The sequence below is a fragment of the Macrosteles quadrilineatus genome, unplaced genomic scaffold, assembly GCF_028750875.1.
Source record: "Macrosteles quadrilineatus isolate MER2022 unplaced genomic scaffold, UCM_ALF_1.0 Scaffold_1__1_contigs__length_201487025, whole genome shotgun sequence".
NCBI classification, from domain to species: Eukaryota; Metazoa; Arthropoda; class Insecta; order Hemiptera; family Cicadellidae; genus Macrosteles; species Macrosteles quadrilineatus.
The window spans coordinates 45,346,041-45,371,592 of NW_026542594.1; the positions used below are offsets into that span (position 1 = coordinate 45,346,041).

The following is a 25,552-nucleotide window of genomic DNA, read 5'->3' on the forward strand; positions in this document are numbered from 1 at the left end:
TTATAATGTATTGTTGATTTCAAGTATGTGAGGTACTCAGTTAGTTTTTCATCCAGTACGTGCTGTCACTCACTTATCGGAGAAAGTCTAAACTTTTAGCAACATTGTGTGACGATATTAATGCAGTTTATTTTGCACACAAAAAGTGAAGACCCAGTATGTGCCGTCACCTATTGGGAAAAGCCGAAACTGCTAGCACTGTCGTACCTTGTCGAAGTATTCTGTAGCAGCCGAACAGGTAGAAGCTATGAATTTAACAATTTGACCAGGCAGTGAGCTGGTCTAGTGGTTAGAATGCGGGGCTTCGGTCCCTCAGGTACCGGGTTCAAATCCTACCAAATCACCAATTTTTTTTTTTTTTTTTTTTTTTTGTCCTAAGGACGCTAGGCACGAGCCTGGGATTGTTTTTCACATTACTTCAGGCTAGACCTAGGGGTTGCGGCATTATCACTTAGATAAAATCCATTGGTGACTTGGCAGGGATCGAACCCGGGACCTCAGGGACTGAAGTCCCGCGCTCTAACCACTACGCCAGCTCGCTCCCCCCCAAAAAAATGGATTTTTTTGGTCCCTAGGTCCTGAAGTAATGTGAAAAACAATCCTGGTCTTGTGCCTAGCGTCCAAGAAAAAAAATATTAAAAAATCAATTTTAAAAACATATTTTTAATCCGAAATATTTGGTAGTCCGAAATGGGTCAGGTCCCAACAATTTCAGACTATCGGGACTCTAATACATATGGTAGAGTGTTTTGGAATTACTTGATTAATTTAATTAGGTACTCTACTTCTAATTTTGGAAATTGTTGAGGTTATGTGGCTGTTGTAATTTAATTTAACCGATGGTTTATTTTATTCCCTATAGACAATAGACAATAGACAATATCCTTTATTACAATTTCATCAAGAAATGTTACAGAGTCAAATTTAAATAAATAACATTGGTATAATAGATACAAAGTGAAATGGAAAAGCTTCTTCAGTGTTGTGTGTGGTCTTGCCATGCAAAGTATATATTTTTGAAACAATTAAATATTTTTTAAATATTGCTGAGACTCAAGAATTGCCTGTGCATAATTATAATACAAGGGGTAAAAATTATTTAGCTAAAGAAAAACCAAGACTTGAACTTTTTAAAAATAAACCTTCTTATATTGGAAACTATTTTTTTAGAAAACTTCCTAGCTTTTTAAAAAAAGAAAAAGAAAAATCTAAATTTATGAAAAATCTGAAGGCATTCTTACTTGACCTTGCACCTTACAAAATAGAAGATTTTAGTAATTTCAATTTAAAATAATGTAGCCTATAGTATTTTGTTTAAATGTTTCTTATTGCTAATTTAGGTAGTAAGTAACAATAGACAATAGACACTATTCATGTACGAAAATTTGTACTGTGTGAATAAAGACTCTTTGAATCTTGAATCTTGAATCTTGAAAGAACTCCTTTAGGGTGTAGACAGCTTTGTCTAGCAGCCATCTCCGTAGCTTCCTCTTCATCAGCACAGGGCCTCCAATTTTCAAGTGGACTGGTAGCTTGTTTAGCATCTTAACTCCTGCATACAGTGGTTTCTTTTCAAACATTGCTGTTCTGTGGCCAGACAGCACATAGAATCCTGCATATCTGGTGTTGTATTCATGTATATCTCTTTGTTTAGGCGGATCTTTGGTTACACAGTAATAAACAGTATCTAGGATGTAGATGGAAGTCACCGTCAGGATGTTCAGGTTTAAAAGGCATCTCTACAGCTTTGATCTTTACTTATGCCTGCAATTACCGAATTTCACTATAGGGAAGTAGCTATTACCGTAGGTCTCATGGTAAGACCTAGGCCCGGGACCGTTTTTTTTTTTCATTTTGATGTCCCCAGAGGCCAAAAACACCATTCGTTAAAATTTGTATATGTGTATATATAGAGACCCTATATATATGTGTCCGTCCGGACGATAACTTGAGTAATTTTTGTCCGATTTTGATAAAATTTGGTTTGAAGGTGTAAGGCGGGATAAACTTGAATGAGTTCGCAAACCAGCATGATCGGACCATGGGAACGGGGTTTAACGGGGGGTTTTTATGGGGTAAAAATTGGTTTTTCTCATTTTTCAACTTAAAACCTAAAATTTATAAATTTTTCTCCAGACCTTTTTAAAGAGCTTACAAAAACAAATAATATAGTATATCAAAGTTTTTTTTTGGTCGGTGAATGGTTATGGAGAAAATTCAAAAAATCGTTAATTTAAAATTCCAATGTTATTCTTATGGTGGATATTGTAAAATGTTGTAGTTGGCTTGCTTATGGGTATATTTTGATCAAACTTGGCGGATTTATTTATTTCATACTAAACTATTGATATTTTAATAAAAAACACACTTTATAAGTTTCCCTGTAGCAGCTAACCTAGGTACTCGTTAATCATAAATTTTAATTTAATAGATTAATTGAAAATCAATACAGGCAAATGGAAATTTGCTTAGTCGGCAGGTTTGCTGCAGCAGGGGTATTATTCTGATAGCTCTTTCTGCATAACCAGGACCCGGTTAAGATTGTCCATAGTGGATCCACCCCAGACAGTAATACCATAGCTGGCTTTCAAACAATGTATGGTATGCAGTCCTCGTTGCCTCAGGGGTACTAGTCTCTTTGGTTCGTTTTATGACAAAACGAGCTGGCCCGAGTTTTTGGCAAAGACAAGCTACATGACGATCCCAGGATAAATTTTCATCAATTATGACACCTAAATGTTTGATTTCTTCAGCTGCTGTCAGGTTGGGCATTTCAGATACTGTAGACTTTTTATTTCCAAAAGTCATTTGCTTGGTCTTACTTTCATTGAAGACGTCATTTTTCATACAGTAGTCCTGTGTCATATTGAAAGCAAAATAGGTGTTTACTTCTAGTTGATCTATGTTTCTGTTTGCTGTAAGCAGCACAGTGTCGTCTGCATACATGACCATCTTGCTGTATTCCTCAAGGTGTTCCGGGAAGTCATTAATAAAAAGCCCAAACAGAACTGGCCCTAGGACAGAGCCCTCCTCTTTTAGTCGGTAGCAATTCAGATCTGACAGTATCTGTAAACCTCTGTAAAAAAAGGGTTCACTAATCCTCACCTTGGCTGGGCACATGGTCCACGCCCAGGCAGATGGCGCGCGGCGATGAATTCCTAGAAAATCCCGAGTGACCAAAGAAAGTGCATGTTACATGTTATTCAAAACAAGGGTTAAGTTTTCCTAAAATCCCACAATTAGATGATTCAAAAGCCAAAATATAAGTGAATTGATGTATCAAGAAAGAAGACAGCTGGCAACAACAATGAACCTCTTGTGTGAAATTCTTCGCTTGTCTATCAGACATGGCAGATTAAGCACATTATAGCTTATTACGTTACTAGTCCTGAAAATATGTGTCTACTGGACGAAAAGTAAGTACCGGTAAGTAAGTATTACCATACGAGTCCAGTAAACACATTTTGGACGAGTGACGTACCATAGTTTACTCTTGTTATACTATTTTAGTGAGGGTCTTATCCATAAATAAATATATCTTCTAAAGTAAAAGGTTATAAAAATATAGCTATAAGCAATAGAAGAGCAGTGGTCTCTAATACTGGTGAGAACTTTCAATTTTGTGATTATCAGACCTAGACACCTGAAGAAATTTATCAAAGACACATTCTTATTTTCAGTATATCAAACTAAACATGAAATATCCAAAAGTACAATGTTTGAAAAACTTTCTACAAATCATCAAGGACAATAAAATACCCCCACCGCAGCAAACCTGCAGACGAAGCGAATTTCAACTTGTCTGGTTACATTTTTTTTATAAATATGACATATTTATTCCCAATTTCAATAACATTAGATTTAACGAGTGTTAACGAGGTTTGCTACTACGGGAAAGGTAAAACATGTTTTTTGACCATACGTCAATTGTATAGAATGAAATAAATAAATTTGCCAAATTTTATCAAAATATATCCGTAAACCACAACAACACAAGTAAACTCCAACAGTTTTCATTTTCTCCATGAGAATGACATGGGAATTTTAAATTACACTTTTTATAAATTTTCTCCGTGACCGTTAGGCATACAACAGCGCTTCAATATACTAAATTATTTCTTTTTTTAAGCTCTACAAAATGGTTTAGAAAGAAATAGCAAAATGTTTTGTTTTTAGGGTCAAAGGATGGAAAAATGCATTTTTCCCCCATTAAACCCTCGTTCCCATGGTCCGATCATGCCGGTTCGCGAGCTCGTTAACGTAGGTTTACACGTTTATACCAAAATTCATGAAAATCGGATCATATTTTTATATTCATGTCACGTTTCAATTAGGTGCTCTGCAAAATTTGATTTCACTGTCGTTTTGTTACCTGATTTTAATGCTTGTATGTGTTCGTGGAACCATTTCTTGAAGCTACGACTTGTTTGGCCAATGTAGGATTTATTTTTATAGAAATATATTCTTAATTATATAATTATATTCATATATTTAATTTTATTGAACATTTCATAGGTTAACATTAATGTGTTATGACATTATGACTTGTGAGAGTTTCCACTCAAGGTTCAACATGTCGTGCAGTTCAAGCCACCTAAACATTTTTACTTTTCTAAATACTTTAACTTCTGCCCAAACCGACACCTACATCAGAATCAACAGTGCGCGACAAGGATGTGCCCCACTAACAGACAGGAAAACGAAAGAAAAGGTGCGTTTCATAAATCAACAAATTGAACTACCGGTACTAAACAATCGTGATATTGACAGACTGCACTTTGTAAAGTGTATCTCGTACAGAGTATCACGTTAACAGTTGTGTTCATCGGACCTAAGCATTGTAGATTTTGTATAACCTATCTTTTTGATATACGATACCTATAGTATTATAAATGTGTACGTTCCCGGGATGAGGGGAACGATCCCAGACATAACCCTCGCATCTGAGTCTCTTCTGCCAAGGATCACAGCCTGGAGAGTCTTGGAGGATTATACGGCCAGCGACCATCAATACATTATTTTCAATGTCTTAGATCGCATCCCGAGACAAGTTGCTGCATCTCGGGAAGTGCCCGTTCGGTGGAACACCAAAAAACTGGACGTGGCTAAATTCACCGAGGCCATCCTGCGGGGAGTGCCAGCGGTGCCTGCCGCACCTGGCATGGCTCATGCAGAGGCTATAGTTACATCGATGATGGGGCTGATTGCCTCGGCTTGTGATGAGTCAATGCCCCGCAAGAGACTCCGTTGCGATAGGAGACCCGTAGGTATACTGGTGGACTGCAGAGATCGCAGATTTGCGCCCAGCTGCTTTGAGAGCTAGACGACTCGCTACCAGGGCCAGGGTACCCTTGGATAGACACCGTAAGCTGGAGAGCTACAAGGTGGCGAGGAAGTCTCTCCGCCGGGCCATCAACCGGAGCAAACACAATTGCTGGAAAACACTAAGGGATGATGTCGATTCCGACCCGTGGGGCCTGGGTTACAAACTAGTAACCCAAAAACTCACCACTCGCTCTCCACCTTCCGTCATGGAGGGGGCCGCTATGGAGAGGGTCGTCAAATCCCTTTTTCCGGATCATATTCTGCGCCCACTGCGTGAGTTTGAGATGATGGACGATGTCCCACTCTTCACTCATGAGGAGCTGGAGACTGCCGTTTTATCCCTAAAAAACAACAAGGCTCCTGGACCTGATGGGGTACCTGGCGAGGCTCTTAAGAAGGTTTTTTCAATCAATCCCCTGATTCTTCTGAGCATGTACAACGGGTCTCCTATCGCAACGGAGTCTCTTGCGGGGCATTGACTCATCACAAGCCGAGGCAATCAGCCCCATCATCGATGTAACTATAGCCTCTGCATGAGCCATGCCAGGTGCGGCAGGCACCGCTGGCACTCCCCGCAGGATGGCCTCGGTGAATTTAGCCACGTCCAGTTTTTTGGTGTTCCACCGAACGGGCACTTCCCGAGATGCAGCAACTTGTCTCGGGATGCGATCTAAGACATTGAAAATAATGTATTGATGGTCGCTGGCCGTATAATCCTCCAAGACTCTCCAGGCTGTGATCCTTGGCAGAAGAGACTCAGATGCGAGGGTTATGTCTGGGATCGTTCCCCTCATCCCGGGAACGTACACATTTATAATACTATAGGTATCGTATATCAAAAAGATAGGTTATACAAAATCTACAATGCTTAGGTCCGATGAACACAACTGTTAACGTGATACTCTGTACGAGATACACTTTACAAAGTGCAGTCTGTCAATATCACGATTGTTTAGTACCGGTAGTTCAATTTGTTGATTTATGAAACGCACCTTTTCTTTCGTTTTCCTGTCTGTTAGTGGGGCACATCCTTGTCGCGCACTGTTGATTCTGATGTAGGTGTCGGTTTGGGCAGAAGTTAAAGTGTTTAGAAAAGTAAAAATGTTTAGGTGGCTTGAACTGCACGACATGTTGAACCTTGAGTGGAAACTCTCACAAGTCATAATGTCATAACACATTAATGTTAACCTATGAAATGTTCAATAAAATTAAATATATGAATATAATTATATAATTAAGAATATATTTCTATAAAAATAAATCCTACATTGGCCAAACAAGTCGTAGCTTCAAGAAATGGTTCCACGAACACATACAAGCATTAAAATCAGGTAACAAAACGACAGTGAAATCAAATTTTGCAGAGCACCTAATTGAAACGTGACATGAATATAAAAATATGATCCGATTTTCATGAATTTTGGTATAAACGTGTAAACCTACGTTAACGAGCTCGCGAACCGGCATGATCGGACCATGGGAACGAGGGTTTAATGGGGGAAAAATGCATTTTTCCATCCTTTGACCCTAAAAACAAAACATTTTGCTATTTCTTTCTAAACCATTTTGTAGAGCTTAAAAAAAGAAATAATTTAGTATATTGAAGCGCTGTTGTATGCCTAACGGTCACGGAGAAAATTTATAAAAAGTGTAATTTAAAATTCCCATGTCATTCTCATGGAGAAAATGAAAACTGTTGGAGTTTACTTGTGTTGTTGTGGTTTACGGATATATTTTGATAAAATTTGGCAAATTTATTTATTTCATTCTATACAATTGACGTATGGTCAAAAAACATGTTTTACCTTTCCCGTAGTAGCAAACCTCGTTAACACTCGTTAAATCTAATGTTATTGAAATTGGGAATAAATATGTCATATTTATAAAAAAAATGTAACCAGACAAGTTGAAATTCGCTTCGTCTGCAGGTTTGCTGCGGTGGGGGTATTTTATTGTCCTTGATGATTTGTAGAAAGTTTTTCAAACATTGTACTTTTGGATATTTCATGTTTAGTTTGATATACTGAAAATAAGAATGTGTCTTTGATAAATTTCTTCAGGTGTCTAGGTCTGATAATCACAAAATTGAAAGTTCTCACCAGTATTAGAGACCACTGCTCTTCTATTGCTTATAGCTATATTTTTATAACCTTTTACTTTAGAAGATATATTTATTTATGGATAAGACCCTCACTAAAATAGTATAACAAGAGTAAACTATGGTACGTCACTCGTCCAAAATGTGTTTACTGGACTCGTATGGTAATACTTACTTACCGGTACTTACTTTTCGTCCAGTAGACACATATTTTCAGGACTAGTAACGTAATAAGCTATAATGTGCTTAATCTGCCATGTCTGATAGACAAGCGAAGAATTTCACACAAGAGGTTCATTGTTGTTGCCAGCTGTCTTCTTTCTTGATACATCAATTCACTTATATTTTGGCTTTTGAATCATCTAATTGTGGGATTTTAGGAAAACTTAACCCTTGTTTTGAATAACATGTAACATGCACTTTCTTTGGTCACTCGGGATTTTCTAGGAATTCATCGCCGCGCGCCATCTGCCTGGGCGTGGACCATGTGCCCAGCCAAGGTGAGGATTAGTGAACCCTTTTTTTACAGAGGTTTACAGATACTGTCAGATCTGAATTGCTACCGACTAAAAGAGGAGGGCTCTGTCCTAGGGCCAGTTCTGTTTGGGCTTTTTATTAATGACTTCCCGGAACACCTTGAGGAATACAGCAAGATGGTCATGTATGCAGACGACACTGTGCTGCTTACAGCAAACAGAAACATAGATCAACTAGAAGTAAACACCTATTTTGCTTTCAATATGACACAGGACTACTGTATGAAAAATGACGTCTTCAATGAAAGTAAGACCAAGCAAATGACTTTTGGAAATAAAAAGTCTACAGTATCTGAAATGCCCAACCTGACAGCAGCTGAAGAAATCAAACATTTAGGTGTCATAATTGATGAAAATTTATCCTGGGATCGTCATGTAGCTTGTCTTTGCCAAAAACTCGGGCCAGCTCGTTTTGTCATAAAACGAACCAAAGAGACTAGTACCCCTGAGGCAACGAGGACTGCATACCATACATTGTTTGAAAGCCAGCTATGGTATTACTGTCTGGGGTGGATCCACTATGGACAATCTTAACCGGGTCCTGGTTATGCAGAAAGAGCTATCAGAATAATACCCCTGCTGCAGCAAACCTGCCGACTAAGCAAATTTCCATTTGCCTGTATTGATTTTCAATTAATCTATTAAATTAAAATTTATGATTAACGAGTACCTAGGTTAGCTGCTACAGGGAAACTTATAAAGTGTGTTTTTTATTAAAATATCAATAGTTTAGTATGAAATAAATAAATCCGCCAAGTTTGATCAAAATATACCCATAAGCAAGCCAACTACAACATTTTACAATATCCACCATAAGAATAACATTGGAATTTTAAATTAACGATTTTTTGAATTTTCTCCATAACCATTCACCGACCAAAAAAAAACTTTGATATACTATATTATTTGTTTTTGTAAGCTCTTTAAAAAGGTCTGGAGAAAAATTTATAAATTTTAGGTTTTAAGTTGAAAAATGAGAAAAACCAATTTTTACCCCATAAAAACCCCCCGTTAAACCCCGTTCCCATGGTCCGATCATGCTGGTTTGCGAACTCATTCAAGTTTATCCCGCCTTACACCTTCAAACCAAATTTTATCAAAATCGGACAAAAATTACTCAAGTTATCGTCCGGACGGACACATATATATAGGGTCTCTATATATACACATATACAAATTTTAACGAATGGTGTTTTTGGCCTCTGGGGACATCAAAATGAAAAAAAAAAACGGTCCCGGGCCTAGGTCTTACCATGAGACCTACGGTAATAGCTACTTCCCTATAGTGAAATTCGGTAATTGCAGGCATAAGTAAAGATCAAAGCTGTAGAGATGCCTTTTAAACCTGAACATCCTGACGGTGACTTCCATCTACATCCTAGATACTGTTTATTACTGTGTAACCAAAGATCCGCCTAAACAAAGAGATATACATGAATACAACACCAGATATGCAGGATTCTATGTGCTGTCTGGCCACAGAACAGCAATGTTTGAAAAGAAACCACTGTATGCAGGAGTTAAGATGCTAAACAAGCTACCAGTCCACTTGAAAATTGGAGGCCCTGTGCTGATGAAGAGGAAGCTACGGAGATGGCTGCTAGACAAAGCTGTCTACACCCTAAAGGAGTTCTTTCAAGATTCAAGATTCAAGATTCAAAGAGTCTTTATTCACACAGTACAAATTTTCGTACATGAATAGTGTCTATTGTCTATTGTTACTTACTACCTAAATTAGCAATAAGAAACATTTAAACAAAATACTATAGGCTACATTATTTTAAATTGAAATTACTAAAATCTTCTATTTTGTAAGGTGCAAGGTCAAGTAAGAATGCCTTCAGATTTTTCATAAATTTAGATTTTTCTTTTTCTTTTTTTAAAAAGCTAGGAAGTTTTCTAAAAAAATAGTTTCCAATATAAGAAGGTTTATTTTTAAAAAGTTCAAGTCTTGGTTTTTCTTTAGCTAAATAATTTGTACCCCTTGTATTATAATTATGCACAGGCAATTCTTGAGTCTCAGCAATATTTAAAAAATATTTAATTGTTTCAAAAATATATACTTTGCATGGCAAGACCACACACAACACTGAAGAAGCTTTTCCATTTCACTTTGTATCTATTATACCAATGTTATTTATTTAAATTTGACTCTGTAACATTTCTTGATGAAATTGTAATAAAGGATATTGTCTATTGTCTATTGTCTATAGGGAATAAAATAAACCATCGGTTAAATTAAATTACAACAGCCACATAACCTCAACAATTTCCAAAATTAGAAGTAGAGTACCTAATTAAATTAATCAAGTAATTCCAAAACACTCTACCATATGTATTAGAGTCCCGATAGTCTGAAATTGTTGGGACCTGACCCATTTCGGACTACCAAATATTTCGGATTAAAAATATGTTTTTAAAATTGATTTTTTAATATTTTTTTTCTTGGACGCTAGGCACAAGACCAGGATTGTTTTTCACATTACTTCAGGACCTAGGGACCAAAAAAATCCATTTTTTTGGGGGGGAGCGAGCTGGCGTAGTGGTTAGAGCGCGGGACTTCAGTCCCTGAGGTCCCGGGTTCGATCCCTGCCAAGTCACCAATGGATTTTATCTAAGTGATAATGCCGCAACCCCTAGGTCTAGCCTGAAGTAATGTGAAAAACAATCCCAGGCTCGTGCCTAGCGTCCTTAGGACAAAAAAAAAAAAAAAAAAAAAAAATTGGTGATTTGGTAGGATTTGAACCCGGTACCTGAGGGACCGAAGCCCCGCATTCTAACCACTAGACCAGCTCACTGCCTGGTCAAATTGTTAAATTCATAGCTTCTACCTGTTCGGCTGCTACAGAATACTTCGACAAGGTACGACAGTGCTAGCAGTTTCGGCTTTTCCCAATAGGTGACGGCACATACTGGGTCTTCACTTTTTGTGTGCAAAATAAACTGCATTAATATCGTCACACAATGTTGCTAAAAGTTTAGACTTTCTCCGATAAGTGAGTGACAGCACGTACTGGATGAAAAAAAAATTCTTTGGTTTCTAATTGAGTGGATTTTTGGATTACCGAAGTTCGTATTATCGGGACTCCACTGTGATATATTACAACAAATATCCCTCAACAGATTGCATGACGCTAAATTTTCTTTAGTATCAGTTAGCTTAAGCTGCCAGAAAATATTGAGCTATGTTAATTGTGCTGTGCATAGGTTAAAATTCTTGTCCCTCACACAAATATTTTGTAATTTACAACCAATTATCACACTGTCCAACTGTGTTGTGACAGGCGTTCAAGTGGAGTATGCAGGCTATCCAGGAGCTGAACGAGCACTGCTCTCCTCGGGTGACCATTGAGGCTCTTAGCCAGGCCAGCAAGGCGTGTATTGTCAAGCGAGAGTTTGTCAAGGCAGGGGAGCTGGTAAGACAAGCTGTACACCTAGCCAGGGATATCTATGGACCACAACATCCCAAGTTTGCAGACACACTGTTGGACTATGGCTTCTACCTGCTCAACAATGACTGTATCAAACAGAGTGTCGCTATCTATGAGGTAGGCTTTACTATGTACAGTAATAATATGTGGAGGGACTTTAACAGTTTGACATTTGATAACAGTAGTTCATTTGTCAAATTAGAGCAAGTAGTTTGGGAAAAGTCAAGTACCTACATGTGACAAGTATTTTCCATTACCTAAAAGAAAATTTTATTTTTAAACTTCACTGATTTTTATTAATAAACTAAACCGTATCAGCAATCTGACACATACTTTCTCCCGTAAGCTTGTCAACAACCTTTATCATGGGTGGTGGGAGTAACTATGATATTTGATATTTGAAAATCTTTAAAGTTGCAATAACTTTTGAACTATAATTTTACGGAAATGGGATTTGTACAATTTTGTTCAAAATTTAAAGGATATTACATACTAATTTTAATTGAAACCGGCTTATTTCTAGAATTTGATTTTTTGTTATTTTATGGGGTTTTTATGCAAAAATTACTATTAAAAAAAACACCAGGAGATACTATGGATGAATACATACATACAAAAATTTCATCAAAATCGGACAACATGTGTGGTCTGTAGCTCTGTACACATCCACACACACACGCAGTAGAAATGTGCGAGTACTCGAGATTTCGAGTTCGAGTCGAGTACGGCCTTGAAACTCGAGCTTATCTTTGAACTCGTCAGTTTCGAGTCGAGTTTGGTTTGGATTTGTAAAAGGATATACAAATAACAACATAAAAACATTATTATACTTTCTATTGTTCTTCCATTCTTTCTTGGGGTTCCCTCCACGCATTCAACAAGTTGCCATGGTTACTAAATGCCGTCGAGATAGCTCCGGATCCAATCTACTAATCTCAAGACTTCCTTATTGACAATCAACTACTGTAACTCGATAAATTCATTCAATTTTTTATTTTGTTTAACTTACAGTATTGATGACTTTGACTGTTGACTGTTGTAGGAAAGTAGTAGTGTAGTCCTCTTGCTAGCTCTGCCGAATGACGATATGGATGGTTGTTTGTTGAACATTTAGTTTACGCTGGGCTGGACTAGCCTTTGTATTAAGTTGGATGGTTGTTTTTTTTTTTTTTTTTGTAGGAATGGGGATTAAATAAGGCATCAACACAAAACATATCATTTATTAAATACCGTATGGGCATAGAAGAGATCGCGGCAAAAGCGTGAATTTTTCAGCCGCGTGAACTTACGTTGAGGATGCGTTTATTACGTTGCAGATGCGTTTTACGATCGCGATCGTAAAAGCTCGGCTCGAGCCTGATTTTTCGACTTTAGGCACGATCTCTCAAGCTTGTAGGCCAGGCTCGGCTCGGCTCGAAAATGGAGCTGCTCGCACACCTCTAATATTTGTTCATTAAAGGATATCTTTACTATCAATTCTGCACAGCAGTATATTTTTCCTTTTGTCTACGTCAGTGCGGAATTTCCCCAATGAAGTAAATTTCTTAAACACCTTTAAGGGACTTTGAATACTGCAACTAGGAACTAATAGGAAGGAGTCTACACTAAGTATCACATTGTAAAATCTAAAGCCCTTTTTTAACCTATGTTTCATGTGTGGTTACATTTGAGTCTCCTGATGGTATTGTACAAATATTAACGTAAACTAGCATTTGATTCTAACCTTTTGACATTAGACAAGTTTATTCTGGTTTTTTAGCAAATTTCCCATATAGGGAATAAGCTATTACTGTAAGTCTCATGGTAAGACCTGGTCCCGGGACCGATTTACTTTTTCGTTTTGATGTCCCCAGCAAGGGCGATACTAGACATATATTTTTTTTGGGGGGGGGGGGGGGGTAATCCATATCCCCCAGCAAAGGAGGAAATTTGAAATAACATGCTAAAGTGAGTGGTTTTTAAGCTATTTTGAGGACCTAGTTTAATGTGTTCAAGCTTCCCAGTTTATTTAAAGGTCATAGAAATGTCTAAAAATAAACTTGTATAATGTCATGTTTTTGCATTATTGAGACTTGTGGTTTTAATATCAAAGGAATATCGCAACATTACTACACAATCAAGCATAATTGATTTACAAAAACACCTTTACAACTGGTGCCGATGTGCATGCTAAACAGAAAATGTCCAAAATCAGACCAAGATTTCGAACCAGAGAACTTATTTTATCTAAGAAGTGTTTAAGAACTTACACCCAACACGACTGCATTATACCTGCCCAGTAAGCAACAGTTAACCTACACAAAGTAAGGGCTCAACGTGAGAATAAAGTTTTTGTGCTACGTTTTTGTGGTTGTGCCGGGAATTAAATCCGTCCCTTCCGCATCTAAGTCTGAGACACTACCATTTTGTTGTTGTTTTGTGGCTAGCAACATGCCAATTGGGTTGTGATATTCTTAAATATGATATCATGTGCTCTAAATATGAGTACTATTTATTATTGAAAGTTTAGAAATTTGCTACGGTAATCATTGAATTACATTACTGTAATGACAAATTCCTAACGCTTAACTCAGATAAATTAACATTCAACTACGGTACTATTTCAACTACCTATTGATACAACTTCTTTTCTTTATCCAATACCCAATTCAAGTTTTCAATAATCTAGGTTAAAATGAATGATAACATTAAATGCCGAAAAATTAAATGAGAAGAAGAATGCGGCCGAACGTCGAACGTCAGCATCGGACACTGCCGTTGCTGTATACATCGGTGTATAATAACTATTATACATCGATGGCTGTATATGGCTGAAAGCGTCCGTCGTCTGCCGATCTTCCCTACTTTTCATAACGTATAAAAAATAGTCAGACTCAAAGGATCCCGAGTTTTAGGTTAGAGTTTGTAATTAGTCCTTTCGTTCGCCACAAGTGTAAAGATTACAATGAATTTCAATTTGGTAGAACGATTTGCAATAAAAATAATTTAAGTTAGTTTATGTATATAACAAAAATAAAGTAAAATAAAGTTGAAATGTTAAAAGGAAGCACTGGCTCTCAAGAAAGCCCTGTATGGTCGTTACAACCTACATGTGGCAGTTGCTCAGGAAGATCTTGCCTACGCTCTCTACGTGCACGAGTACAGTTCAGGCAACTTCAGGATTGCAAGGTAACCCTCAAATAATCTATCACTATCATTGATTTTAATTAAGCACATTTAAACAACTAGTAACTTCTGAATATAGTAAGAGTTAAAATGTCAATATTGGAAGTTAATTAGAGGTGAGCAAATATCCGAAGATTTTGGTCGGATTAGGTTAGATAATATCCGTAATCGAACTGAGCCCAAATTTGATGTCCGTCACTATCCGTTAAATGTCTGACTGTTTCAAGTAGACTGTAAATTATGTCTGAAGACAAAATCTTCATAAGTTAATAATCTAATCATCATTCAGTGTCAGTTGCTTTCTTAATGTTTTTCTCTTTTGTTTTGTTCAACAACACTATTACATGTATCACTAAGGCTGTGTTATTAATGTAATTGTTGTCAATTCTCAATTATTTTGTCTGTCTTGTTTACGTATTGCAATCATCACTTTGTTAAATTTTCATATTGTAGCCATTAAGCAAATATCTATCTTTTGTGTAGTTAAGCATGTACTATACATACATTTATTATTATCAGTTGTAAAAATATGTCATGATGTTAACTAGGGGTGGGCGAGTAGTGATTTTTCAATTCGAGTCGAGTCGAGTATTTGAGTAAAAACTCAAGTATCGAGTCGAGTCGAGTAGTTGCGCGTTAAGTAGGCCTAGGCCCAGGGTTTAAGACATAAGACATAAGACGTTTATTGATCTTTAGGCAAAATTACATGCAATAGATCTTGTCATGGATGCTTGAAATGCACAAGACAGTCATAAGTACAATAGTAAAACATGCTGACTAAAGCAAACATAAAAATAAGTGTACATTCTCAAAATTAAATAAGATTGGCTATTTTGGGGGGAAAAAAAACTAAAAAACATCATGCAAAATTGATGGAGCTAAAATCTGCTTCAAAGTATTCTTTAAGGCTGTAGAAAGGCCTTACTATCAACCATGCATATATCACATTCTTAAAACTACCTAAGCTAACATGCTGAGCTGAAAAAGGCAAGCAATTGAAAAGGTCAATACCTGTAGCTTCGAAGGACGTGAGAACCTTGGTCAGTCTTGTGTAGGGTCTGCAGATTTTGTTTTGACCTCGTGTACCATGGTTGTGTACGTGCCTGTGGAGAATGAGAGTGTTTAGGTGCTTTTTGGTATGTAAGAGACATGCAAAAATGTACAAGTTGATTACAGTTTGAATTTTTTCCTGTAAAAAAATAGGTTTGCAGTGTGTATTTGTGTCAGAGTTAGTGATGATTCTCAACATCTTCTTCTGGGCTACTAACACACTACTTATGGAGCTAGAATTTCCCCAAAACATCAAACCATAGACAATTCTACTTTGAAAAAGAGAGAAATAAACCATTCTTAAGCAATCAGGGGATATGCAGACTTTTAACTTTCTAACTAAACATATTATTCGGTGTAGAGATTTACATAGGTGTTTGACATGCTCATGCCATGTTAGTTTCGCATCTATGTGCATACCTAGGAGCTTAACACACTGAGAGAATTCATTTTCTAAATTACCAGCACTGGTCAAAGTAAAAACAGCAGTTTGAGTTTTTTCCCTATTCATTAACAACATATTGGCTTTGTACCACTCATTTGCCTGATTAAGAATATTATTAGCAGCCACTGGGATTTCAGTAAGTACCAAATTTTTTGTGAGAAAGGTTACATCATCAGCAAATAAGATGGATTTACATTCAACATTTGAGGAAAGATCGTTTATGGCTATTAGGAACAGTAGAGGGCCCAGTACCGATCCCTGTGGTACCCCGTACTTAACCTCAGTTACATTAGAAAATGAGTTGTTTGACGAAACTTTTTGGAGCCGATCACTGAGGTATGATTTCAACAAAGAATTTTGATTGCCAATGATTCCATAAAAATCCAATTTGTGCAAAAGAATATTACGATCGACACAGTCAAAGGCTTTTGACTAATCACAGAGGACTGCGCCTGTGGGATTTCCGCTTTCAAAGCCAGCAAGTACGTGACTTATGAACACTTCGACTGCATCGATCGTAGATCTACCAGGCCTGAAACCATACTGACAGTCAGTAAAAAGGTTATGTTGTTCAAAAAAGTTACTTATTTGATTTTTTATTACAGTTTCAAAGACTTTTGAAATAACAGGGACCAGAGAAATCGGCCGGTACCCTCCTGGATCACTCCTGCTACCTTTTTTGTACACAGGCACAACTTTAGATATTTTCAGTTTGGATGGGAAAATCCCCTCATTTAGACTGGTATTAATACATAAAGCTAAAGGTACAGCTACTGATTCCATTAAGGCTTTTAAAAGGACTGATGATATGTCATATACATCACAGCTTCTAGATGACTTCATATCTTTGATAATCTTTAGAACACTCTGGCCACTCACTGGAGTCCACTGTAGGTTGACAGGAGGTTTCTTCAGATGGTCAGTTAGCAGTTCACCAGCGGTCACGTCTGTGGGTTCGATGCTCTCTCGAGTCTCCGTCACAACCCTCTGGAAGAAGTCACTGAAAGCCTCTGCAGATGGCTGAGGATGGACAAAAGCTGAATAGGTCCCACTCTCTTCCTTGACTACTTGCCAGGCTGCTTGGCACTTATTTTTTGCAGCATTAATGAAGTTGGTGTTGTGATCCTTCTTAGCTTTAAGTAACATGGACTTGTATTCCTTGCTTACTATTTTGTATTGATTTTTGATAGCTTCCTCACCAGTAGAACGGGCACAGTCGAGTAAGAGCAAAAGGTAGTTCCTCATACGTGCAAGTTGTGGAGTAAACCACTTCTTTTGCTTTGATTTCCTGTTGAGCGAAGATCTAGTCTTCAATGGTACAAATAGGTTTAACCAGTACATAAATATATTGTGAAATTTGTTATACCTGTCCTCTGCGTTCAGACCGTGGAGTTCAGCATACCAATCAATGTTCTCGAGGCATTGCTTGAGATCATAAAGCTTCAGGTCGTCGAATGGCCTATAGGTTAGAATGGCATTCGAGGGAGGCTCCTCGTTTTCACACAGAGTTGCATTTAGGTTAGGCCTATTAATTTTGACACTTAGAAAACAGTGATCGGATATTGGCCAGTCATGCACATCAACCGAGTAGTTAAAAGGTTTAATATTAGTCAGTATATAGTCTATGCATGCATTTGCCCTTGTAGGTCTGTAGTTGGTGCAATAGATATCCGCCGATCGGAGAATATCATGAAGCCTGAGCGTGTTAGGCTGTTGTCCAGATGCTTCGATGTTCAGGTCACCGCATATTACTATATCTTGATCATATTTTGTCAAAAAGTCTAGTAATAAGTCCAGTTTTTGAAAAAATACAGTATCACTACTGCCACTGGGTTTGTAGAGTGAAACAATAATAGTGTTCCATGTCTTAAGCCTAATGGCACAGGCTTCAAAATTTCTCTCTACACAGAACTTACTAATGTCTATCTCCTTAAACTCCGTATCTGGAAGAACATATATCGCTGCTCCTCCATGTCCAAAACACGAGCGAACATATATTGACGCCAACTGATAGCCTGAGATATTATAGAGTAAATAGTTATCTGCGGCTAACCAATGTTCAACTATACACAAGATGGTATACAATATAGGAAGAGCCACCATTTCGATGTCTATAAGCTTGTTGGTAATACACTGCACATTACCGTACAATATTCCGAGCGTTGGTTTATTATTTTGTACACAAGTTGCTTGCGTCGATTCCGAGGAAACGTTACTTAGGCTTGTCGTTGGCTTCCTAAAAAAACCTTAGATCTCACAAAACGGCTTGATTTCTTTTGAATGAATTTTTGAATAAGTGTTCCTTCCGGCCAAAACTCAGCGCACAATACTTTGTCCAATTGTAAGGGTTCCACTCCTATTTTGAAAGACCTATAGCTATTGTAACGAGTCGAGATCTCCTCACAGCATGCACTTTCTATTCCGTTATCAGCCAAGTAGTCATTAACTAAAGAATTATTTACAGAAACGTCTAGTCTAGAAATAAAGATCCAGGATTTATTAACTGCTTTGTTTTTGACAACAGTCTTCAGATTTCCAACAGCACTAGATTTTGTTCCTATGATTGGGACTTCAGTCTTCTTAATAGGCCTATTACTTACAAGTTGACTACTATCCTTAGACCTATGCCCACTCTCAGTTGAAGGGTTGATTTGAGAATTAGGTTGTTTATATCTATTAGAAGAAGGTAATTTCAAAACATCAGAGAATAGTTTACCTGATTTTGTTTGTTGGTTCGATCCATGAACTTCTGAGTTTACAGCAGGACTAGTAGTGGCTTCAATTTCTAAACCAAGGGAGGTTATGTTATTGACAGATGCAGATACGTTACTATGTTGTTGACTGTTTGTAGAGTCTGAGCATAGAGTCAAGCTTAGGCCTATGTCTGGTTGATTACTCGATGTTGATCCATCAATTTGATGATCCTCCACTGGTTCGACTTCGGTTGGTTCGATTTGCAGACAGCTAACCTGTTGTCCTAACCTAGCATTTTCGTCAATCAGTCTATCAACTTTTTCATTTAGTTTTTTGTTATCACTAAGTATATTGTTAACTTTTCCCACCAGTAAGTTGATTGTTTTACTGATATTGGTTAGATCTGTAGCTTGGCAGTCCGAATCAAATATACAGTATACCTTTTCCAAACACGCAGCACAGAACCAATGTACAGACGACGATAGTTTATTGATTTGCGTATACTCCCTTGAGCTAATATTTACACAGTTTATATGAAACCACTTTTTACAGAAAGCTTCACACTGTAAACCTTTGTCAGTTTCTTGAACGATTATATTACATTTATTACAAAACTCGGAACCGGCACACGTGTTAACCGTATCCAACGCCATTAGCCAAAAAAACAGTTTATGCTGTGGTAGTATTTTTAGCATCTTGCTATTCACAACTTAAAAATTCTAAGTTTAGATTGTTTTGCAGGATAGGCCTATGGCAAATTTTTTACAAATAAAATTGAAAGATGTAATGTTCAAACAAATGTAATATTAGCCTACTGGAATTTTTTGTTTTAAATGCTTAAGTTGTTGAATAATATTTTTTCTACAGTTAGGCCTAACTTAGTTTTTGTCTTTGCAGAGAGTTTGCAGCATTTTGCTGAAACAAATTTCATCCTAGCCTAAACCCTGCCTAGGCCTAAATAGGTAGTTTAAGTACTTATACTAAATTTTCTAAGTTATATGGTTACTAATTATTAGTACCCTCTACCTTAGGCCTAATAAAAAATTTGGCCTAAACTACTTGTTGGCTGCAGCATTAAATTATTTAGGCCTACACAGAGGTGCCCATCCCCCCCAAACCCAGAGGCGCAACCCCCCCCCCCCAAGCCAAAGGAGTAGTTCTCCCCCCCCCAATTTATGCTGCCGTCTATTGAAACCTACCTTCCCCCCACCAATTTACCTAACAATTTTCCCTTTACCTCATAAAACGAGCATTCCAATTTAGTATTTAGTAAACTTGAGGTGAAGAAAAACAAACTTGCTGATAATAAAAATTAAATGTTTAATAGGAAACGTTAACAACATTTAACAATACTTCATTAGGTATATCTAACTAATGGACGAATTAGAAGTGTTTCAATTTACATTTCAGAATCTCTATTGTCAGCTAACATGTGCTCAGTATTGCAATAGACAACGTCTTCAAAACGTACAACAATATACTAGGTGAATTACTCTACTCCAACACAGTATTGTAACTGTACAATAAATAAGTGGCCTTAATTTTTACAGAGAAATAATCTCAGAGAAGAATTTAAAAAAATCAAACCTCTTTAAAAATGCATTAATAATACTTTGGCAAAAAGTTTTTTTTTTTTTTTTTTTCAAAATTATAGGCAGAGTCACGAAATAAGACGGACTTGTTGCTCGCCACTCCCTGGCTCTACAAACACCGCCACTCCAAACAACACACTCCAAAAACTCGATTTTACTCTACAAAAATCGCCAGGCAAAATACCCACAAAAGGTTTTTGTGACGACGTAATCTTATAATTAATTTTGATAGCCCCAGGATTGCCTTTTATGACTAATAATGGTAGAAATGCATCTTGTCAGACAATCTGTTTATACACAAAACACGAAACTATAACAGATAGGCCTATCAATTCACGTGAGTATATTGCCGCGGGTAGGACTGGAAGTAAACTGAATCAGGTTATGATGGAAAGACGTGGTCTCTGGATTGTCGTCTGTGTTATCAAAAGCTGATATTGGACTAGTTGTAGTGACGGAGGAGAATGTTGAAAATATAATGGGATTCATAATTGAGTTTTCCATTTAAAATTATCGACAATAATAACCAATTTATCTGCTGGATATAAATTATGGTCTCGAAATTCTACAGTACTGCACGAAAGGAAATTTATTAAATACTTTGAGGAGTTTGAAATATATAAATACATAAAACTAGGGACAGCGCAAAATTTTGAGTGAAAACACTCAATTAATTATGAATCCCATTATACTTTTAACACTCTTCTCAGTCACTACAATAGTCCTATATCAGCTGGTGACAATGCAGACGACAATCCAGAGACCACGTCTGTCCGTCATAACCTGAACCTGATTCAGTTTACTTCCAGTTCTGACGACGGCAATATATACGCGTGAATTGATAGGCCTATCTGTAATCGATTCGTGTTTTGTGTGGTGGAGGAAAAGAACCACCAAAACATATGTAGCAAATAAAATTCGACACTGACACTGGTATATTAAGGATTGTCTGACAAGGTGCGTTTTTACCATTCTTAGAAGCAAATCTTAATTACGAATGACAAAATGTTGTTGGTGTTGATAGTGAGCTACTTAGAAACACTTTTTCGGGCTGCTTATACAAAATTATTCATTCATTATGACAGCTAGCAAAAAATATCCCCCCCAAAATCCCCTCAAAAAAAGTCCCCCCCAAAAATTCCTTTTGCGCCACAGTACCCCCCCTCTGGGCACCCCTGGGCCTACACATTACTTGTTATTGTGTGTTTTATTTGTTCTTGCCTTTAATTCCTCATCACTATGATAATCAACAAATCAACCTAACTAACTAACTAAATAAGGTAACTTTAAGAATAATTTCAATTCAAATAAGAAACAGAATTTACAAAAATAAATTTATTTATTTGACAGAAAACTTATATCAAACTACATACGTTATTGTATCACAAGTTAAAAACATCAATATGCAATTAGGTATTTTAAAATAGGTAATCACTTGTAAAGGCACTTCATCTGTCTGAAGTTTGAAGTTTATGGGTACTAGGGCTATCCTCTTCACTCAGTACATTTATAAAAATGACAAGTCACTCGTCTCTGACACACTGAAAATATCAAACAAAAACATAGTAGGCCTTTTATCTCGAAATAAAATCCCACATTAAACACTTAATTTAAAATTAAAACACATTTCACTGTAGCCCGGTATAGCCTATTTGGCCTTTCTTTATAAACTCACATTTTCTAGGCTAAGTTACAATTCAAACTGTCGTTGTCATGTTTCTGCCACCAGATTGGAAATTGCACAATCAAAATTACAAACAGAATATGTTTATTTTACTTTCCATTAAACTTCCACTAACAAAATCAATTTTACTAGTGTACCTGTTGCTCAAATTCGAGCAATTGCAATACAGGCGACTCAAAGATTATGGAAATACTCACAATCTACACAACAGTTAGATATAATCAAAATATTTTGTAAATATCTTATCTTTTTCAATAAGCTGATCTTGTTTTTTTAGTGTTTTCTAAAAATTTTTCCCTCTCATAGTCACATTAGGTTGTCTCTGATAACGATTATAAATGAAAAAAAAACATTATTTCTATTTCTTCTACTTGGTTGTGTTCTATTACTTTTTCTATGTTTCCATTGTTTACAAATCGGTTATTTCAATGATTGCTCAAGAAATGTAGAACAGTGTTAATTCAGTTTTATTTTTAGCCTATATCAAATTGTCCAGGATTTCTCACTCTTTTCCACTCTATACACCAACCCAAGTTTCGTCTACAGATGCAATATGCCAACGAATATCACCTACGTACAATCTCCAAGAAGTGGTATAAAAGGCAGAAACCAACCCATACTATAGATATAAGTTAACTCCAAAAGAAAAGAGTTACTGTGATAATAGGATTTTCCACTGATTTGGTAATAGAACATTATATTGCAAAACATGACATGATGCAGAAGAAAATCCATTTTAAAATCAGAAAAAACCATTGCAAATACTGTACTTCATTTTGACAAATTCAATAAATCACAATTTAAATATGAACAGCTGTTTCATTAAAAAGTACTGTAGTGTAGAATTATGCATATGGTCGTAATGTAAACAAATCTGAAGAGGCAACTTTAAAGGCCTCTGGGGCAGAGCCCCAAGGGAATTTACCTCGTTCCTCTTTTGATGGCTCATCTACAGACCAAGACGTTTCTTTAGAGACCCCTACGAAGTTTCTACGCCCAGCCGTTCGCTCAAATTAGCTATGACAAAAACCCCATTTTCCTCCATAAGAATAACATGGGATGGGAATTTAAAGGCCACTGGGGCAGAGCCTCAAGGGAATTCACCATGTTTCTCTTTTGATGGCTCATCTACAGACCAAGACCTTTCTTTAGACACCTCTACCGAGTTTCTACACCCAGCCGTTCTCTCAAAATAGCTATGACAAAGAAAAACAGTTTCAAATTAATATATAGATTTTAAGTTACAAATTCACTTCAAAGTAAAAACATTCACAACTGACATTGACATACTCCAATCCATTGTTTTGTTGTTACGCCAGCTGTCACCATATCTGCTCTCTCTCTAGTCAGTCTGCTGGTCTGCTCATTCTGTTTCTGCTTTGTTTTCCCATCAAACAGCTGTTTTGCAGGGCTGACGTTGCCATATTTATCATTACACCATTATGGTGAATGTCGGTAAAATTATCATAAAATTGCTATAGCTTTTATTTTGTAAAAAAAAGTTTAATAGTTTGACTAATTTTAATCATGTTTATGTAAACTGATTAGAAAATAAATGATACTAATAGTTTGTTTACGCCAATACCACAGTTGTAAAAGTACAGAAATTATCGTCCATCTGGCAACACTGAGTTTAAAGTGGAACTGATCTTTTCTTTCTGCCAAGACTCAATGAGATTGTGTCATTTAGATGCATCGATGTTCCTTGCAGTAACTTATCGGTTTGTAAAACTAAACACCAATACCGATTAATGTGAAAAAATATTATGCTACAATAGGTTATTTTTATTTGTTGTATTTCTATATTTTGTATTTTGGTATAAAATATTTTGTTATTTCTATATTTTGGTATACAATATTTTTATGGCAGTTCAAACTAAATCTGATACTGTACTTTATAATATTTTCAAGAATTGTCTGCCATTGTTTTACTAGTCACAAGACTCCCTTGTTGACTATTGCAGCTCGATAGATTCATTCAATGCTTTATTTCAACTTACTGTATCGTTATCGAGACGTATTGTTGGCTGTTGTAGGAAAGTGAAAGTCTGTTAGTAGTCCTCTTGCTAGCTCTGCCGAATGACGATGGGTGTTTGTTGAACATTTGGTTTACGCTGGTCTAACCTATATGAGGTTAGATAGTTGTTTTTTTGTAGGAATGGGGATTAAATAAGGCATCAACACAAAACAAAATATAATTTATTAAATATGGGTGTAGAAAATCGTGAATTGGCACTATTTATAACTACTCGACTCGAATTTTCGAATTTGAAAAAACTCGAGTAATTACTCGAAGGTCGAGTACTTGCCCACCCCTAATGTTAACACACCATACCAATGTTAGCCATCAAATTTTTCATATGTATTGTTTTGTTAGAATTTTTAGCATATTAGCATATTATTGTAAATGGTTGTTACCGTCAAATAAATAAATAAATAAAATAAATAAATAAATCATTAATTTCTACTTTCCAAGGATATAATTTCAACTTGAGTAATCATCTATGAGAAAAAAATAAAGACAGTCATATGAGCAAGGTGCCGTAAAAAATAGTCGAATCAACAAATAAATATCAATATACGGGGAAGCGGATTTTTATCCCCCTGGGCAAAACTGACGTCAAAAACCAGGGGGTAAATTTCCACCCGCGAACTATTGAGCTGCACATCAGTTTCGATGGATTAAAGTTGGAATGAAACGTATATTTTCACGTTTGTGAATTTAATCAGAACTAGGTAGTAAACCTGTGCTCCGCAACGGGAATATTGTTAGCAATAAAAAACTTAATAATGAATTAACAAATACTGTTTATCTTTGTATTTTATTTAGGGGCTACTTAATATTTTACATGAAATAGAACTGATAGTTGTTTATATTAATTCGAGTTTCATTTGAAAAATTAATAGTATACAAACTGTGCAATGCTGATAACCTAATAAGCAGCTACTTATGCTATAGAGATAATTTGTTCATGTATATTCCTATATTCGTTGTTTTTTGTTTATTACATTTGTCGTATGGAATAAAGATAGTCACTTACATGTAAATCACGCATCAGCAGTTGGTCGCATTTCACAAATCTTTGACCCATTCTGTGAGTAACAGCTGTGATTACGTCGCATATATAAAGCTGGACATACTTTGGTTCAATGTTAGAGGGTATTAACGGTCCAATCCGATGGTAAAAGGAGTTCCGGATCTTGAAATTATATAGACTACCACTATCAAAGAAAACTACAACATCCGAGGCTTCAACACTTGTGAAACGAAGAACATTATCTACCAACTACAATGTAACAAATGTGAGGCACAGTATGTAGGCCTATCCACCAATAGCCTCAGAACCAGGATGAATGGCCATAGACAAGATGTATCTACTGGATACAAAGACAAACCAGTTGTACAACATGCCCAGAGCCACAACAACCCTAGTTTCAATGACTGCTTTACAACCAAAATAGTCAAATCACTGCCTCCTCAATGTAACCAGTCACAACTGAGAAGATGGGAATTGTCTTATCAATGGTTTAC

General features: G+C 36.5%; 1 protein-coding gene across 1 annotated transcript in view; it reads left to right on the top strand.

The window, feature by feature from the left end:
• Nucleotides 1-25,552, top strand: part of LOC128982894 (amyloid protein-binding protein 2-like) — a 102,441-nt gene that overhangs the window by 55,578 nt on the left and 21,311 nt on the right. The window contains exons 6-7 of the mRNA XM_054401950.1: nt 11,244-11,507; nt 14,434-14,558. Coding sequence (XP_054257925.1) covers nt 11,244-11,507; nt 14,434-14,558 — 389 coding nt within the window. The remainder of the gene's footprint in view (nt 1-11,243; nt 11,508-14,433; nt 14,559-25,552) is intronic.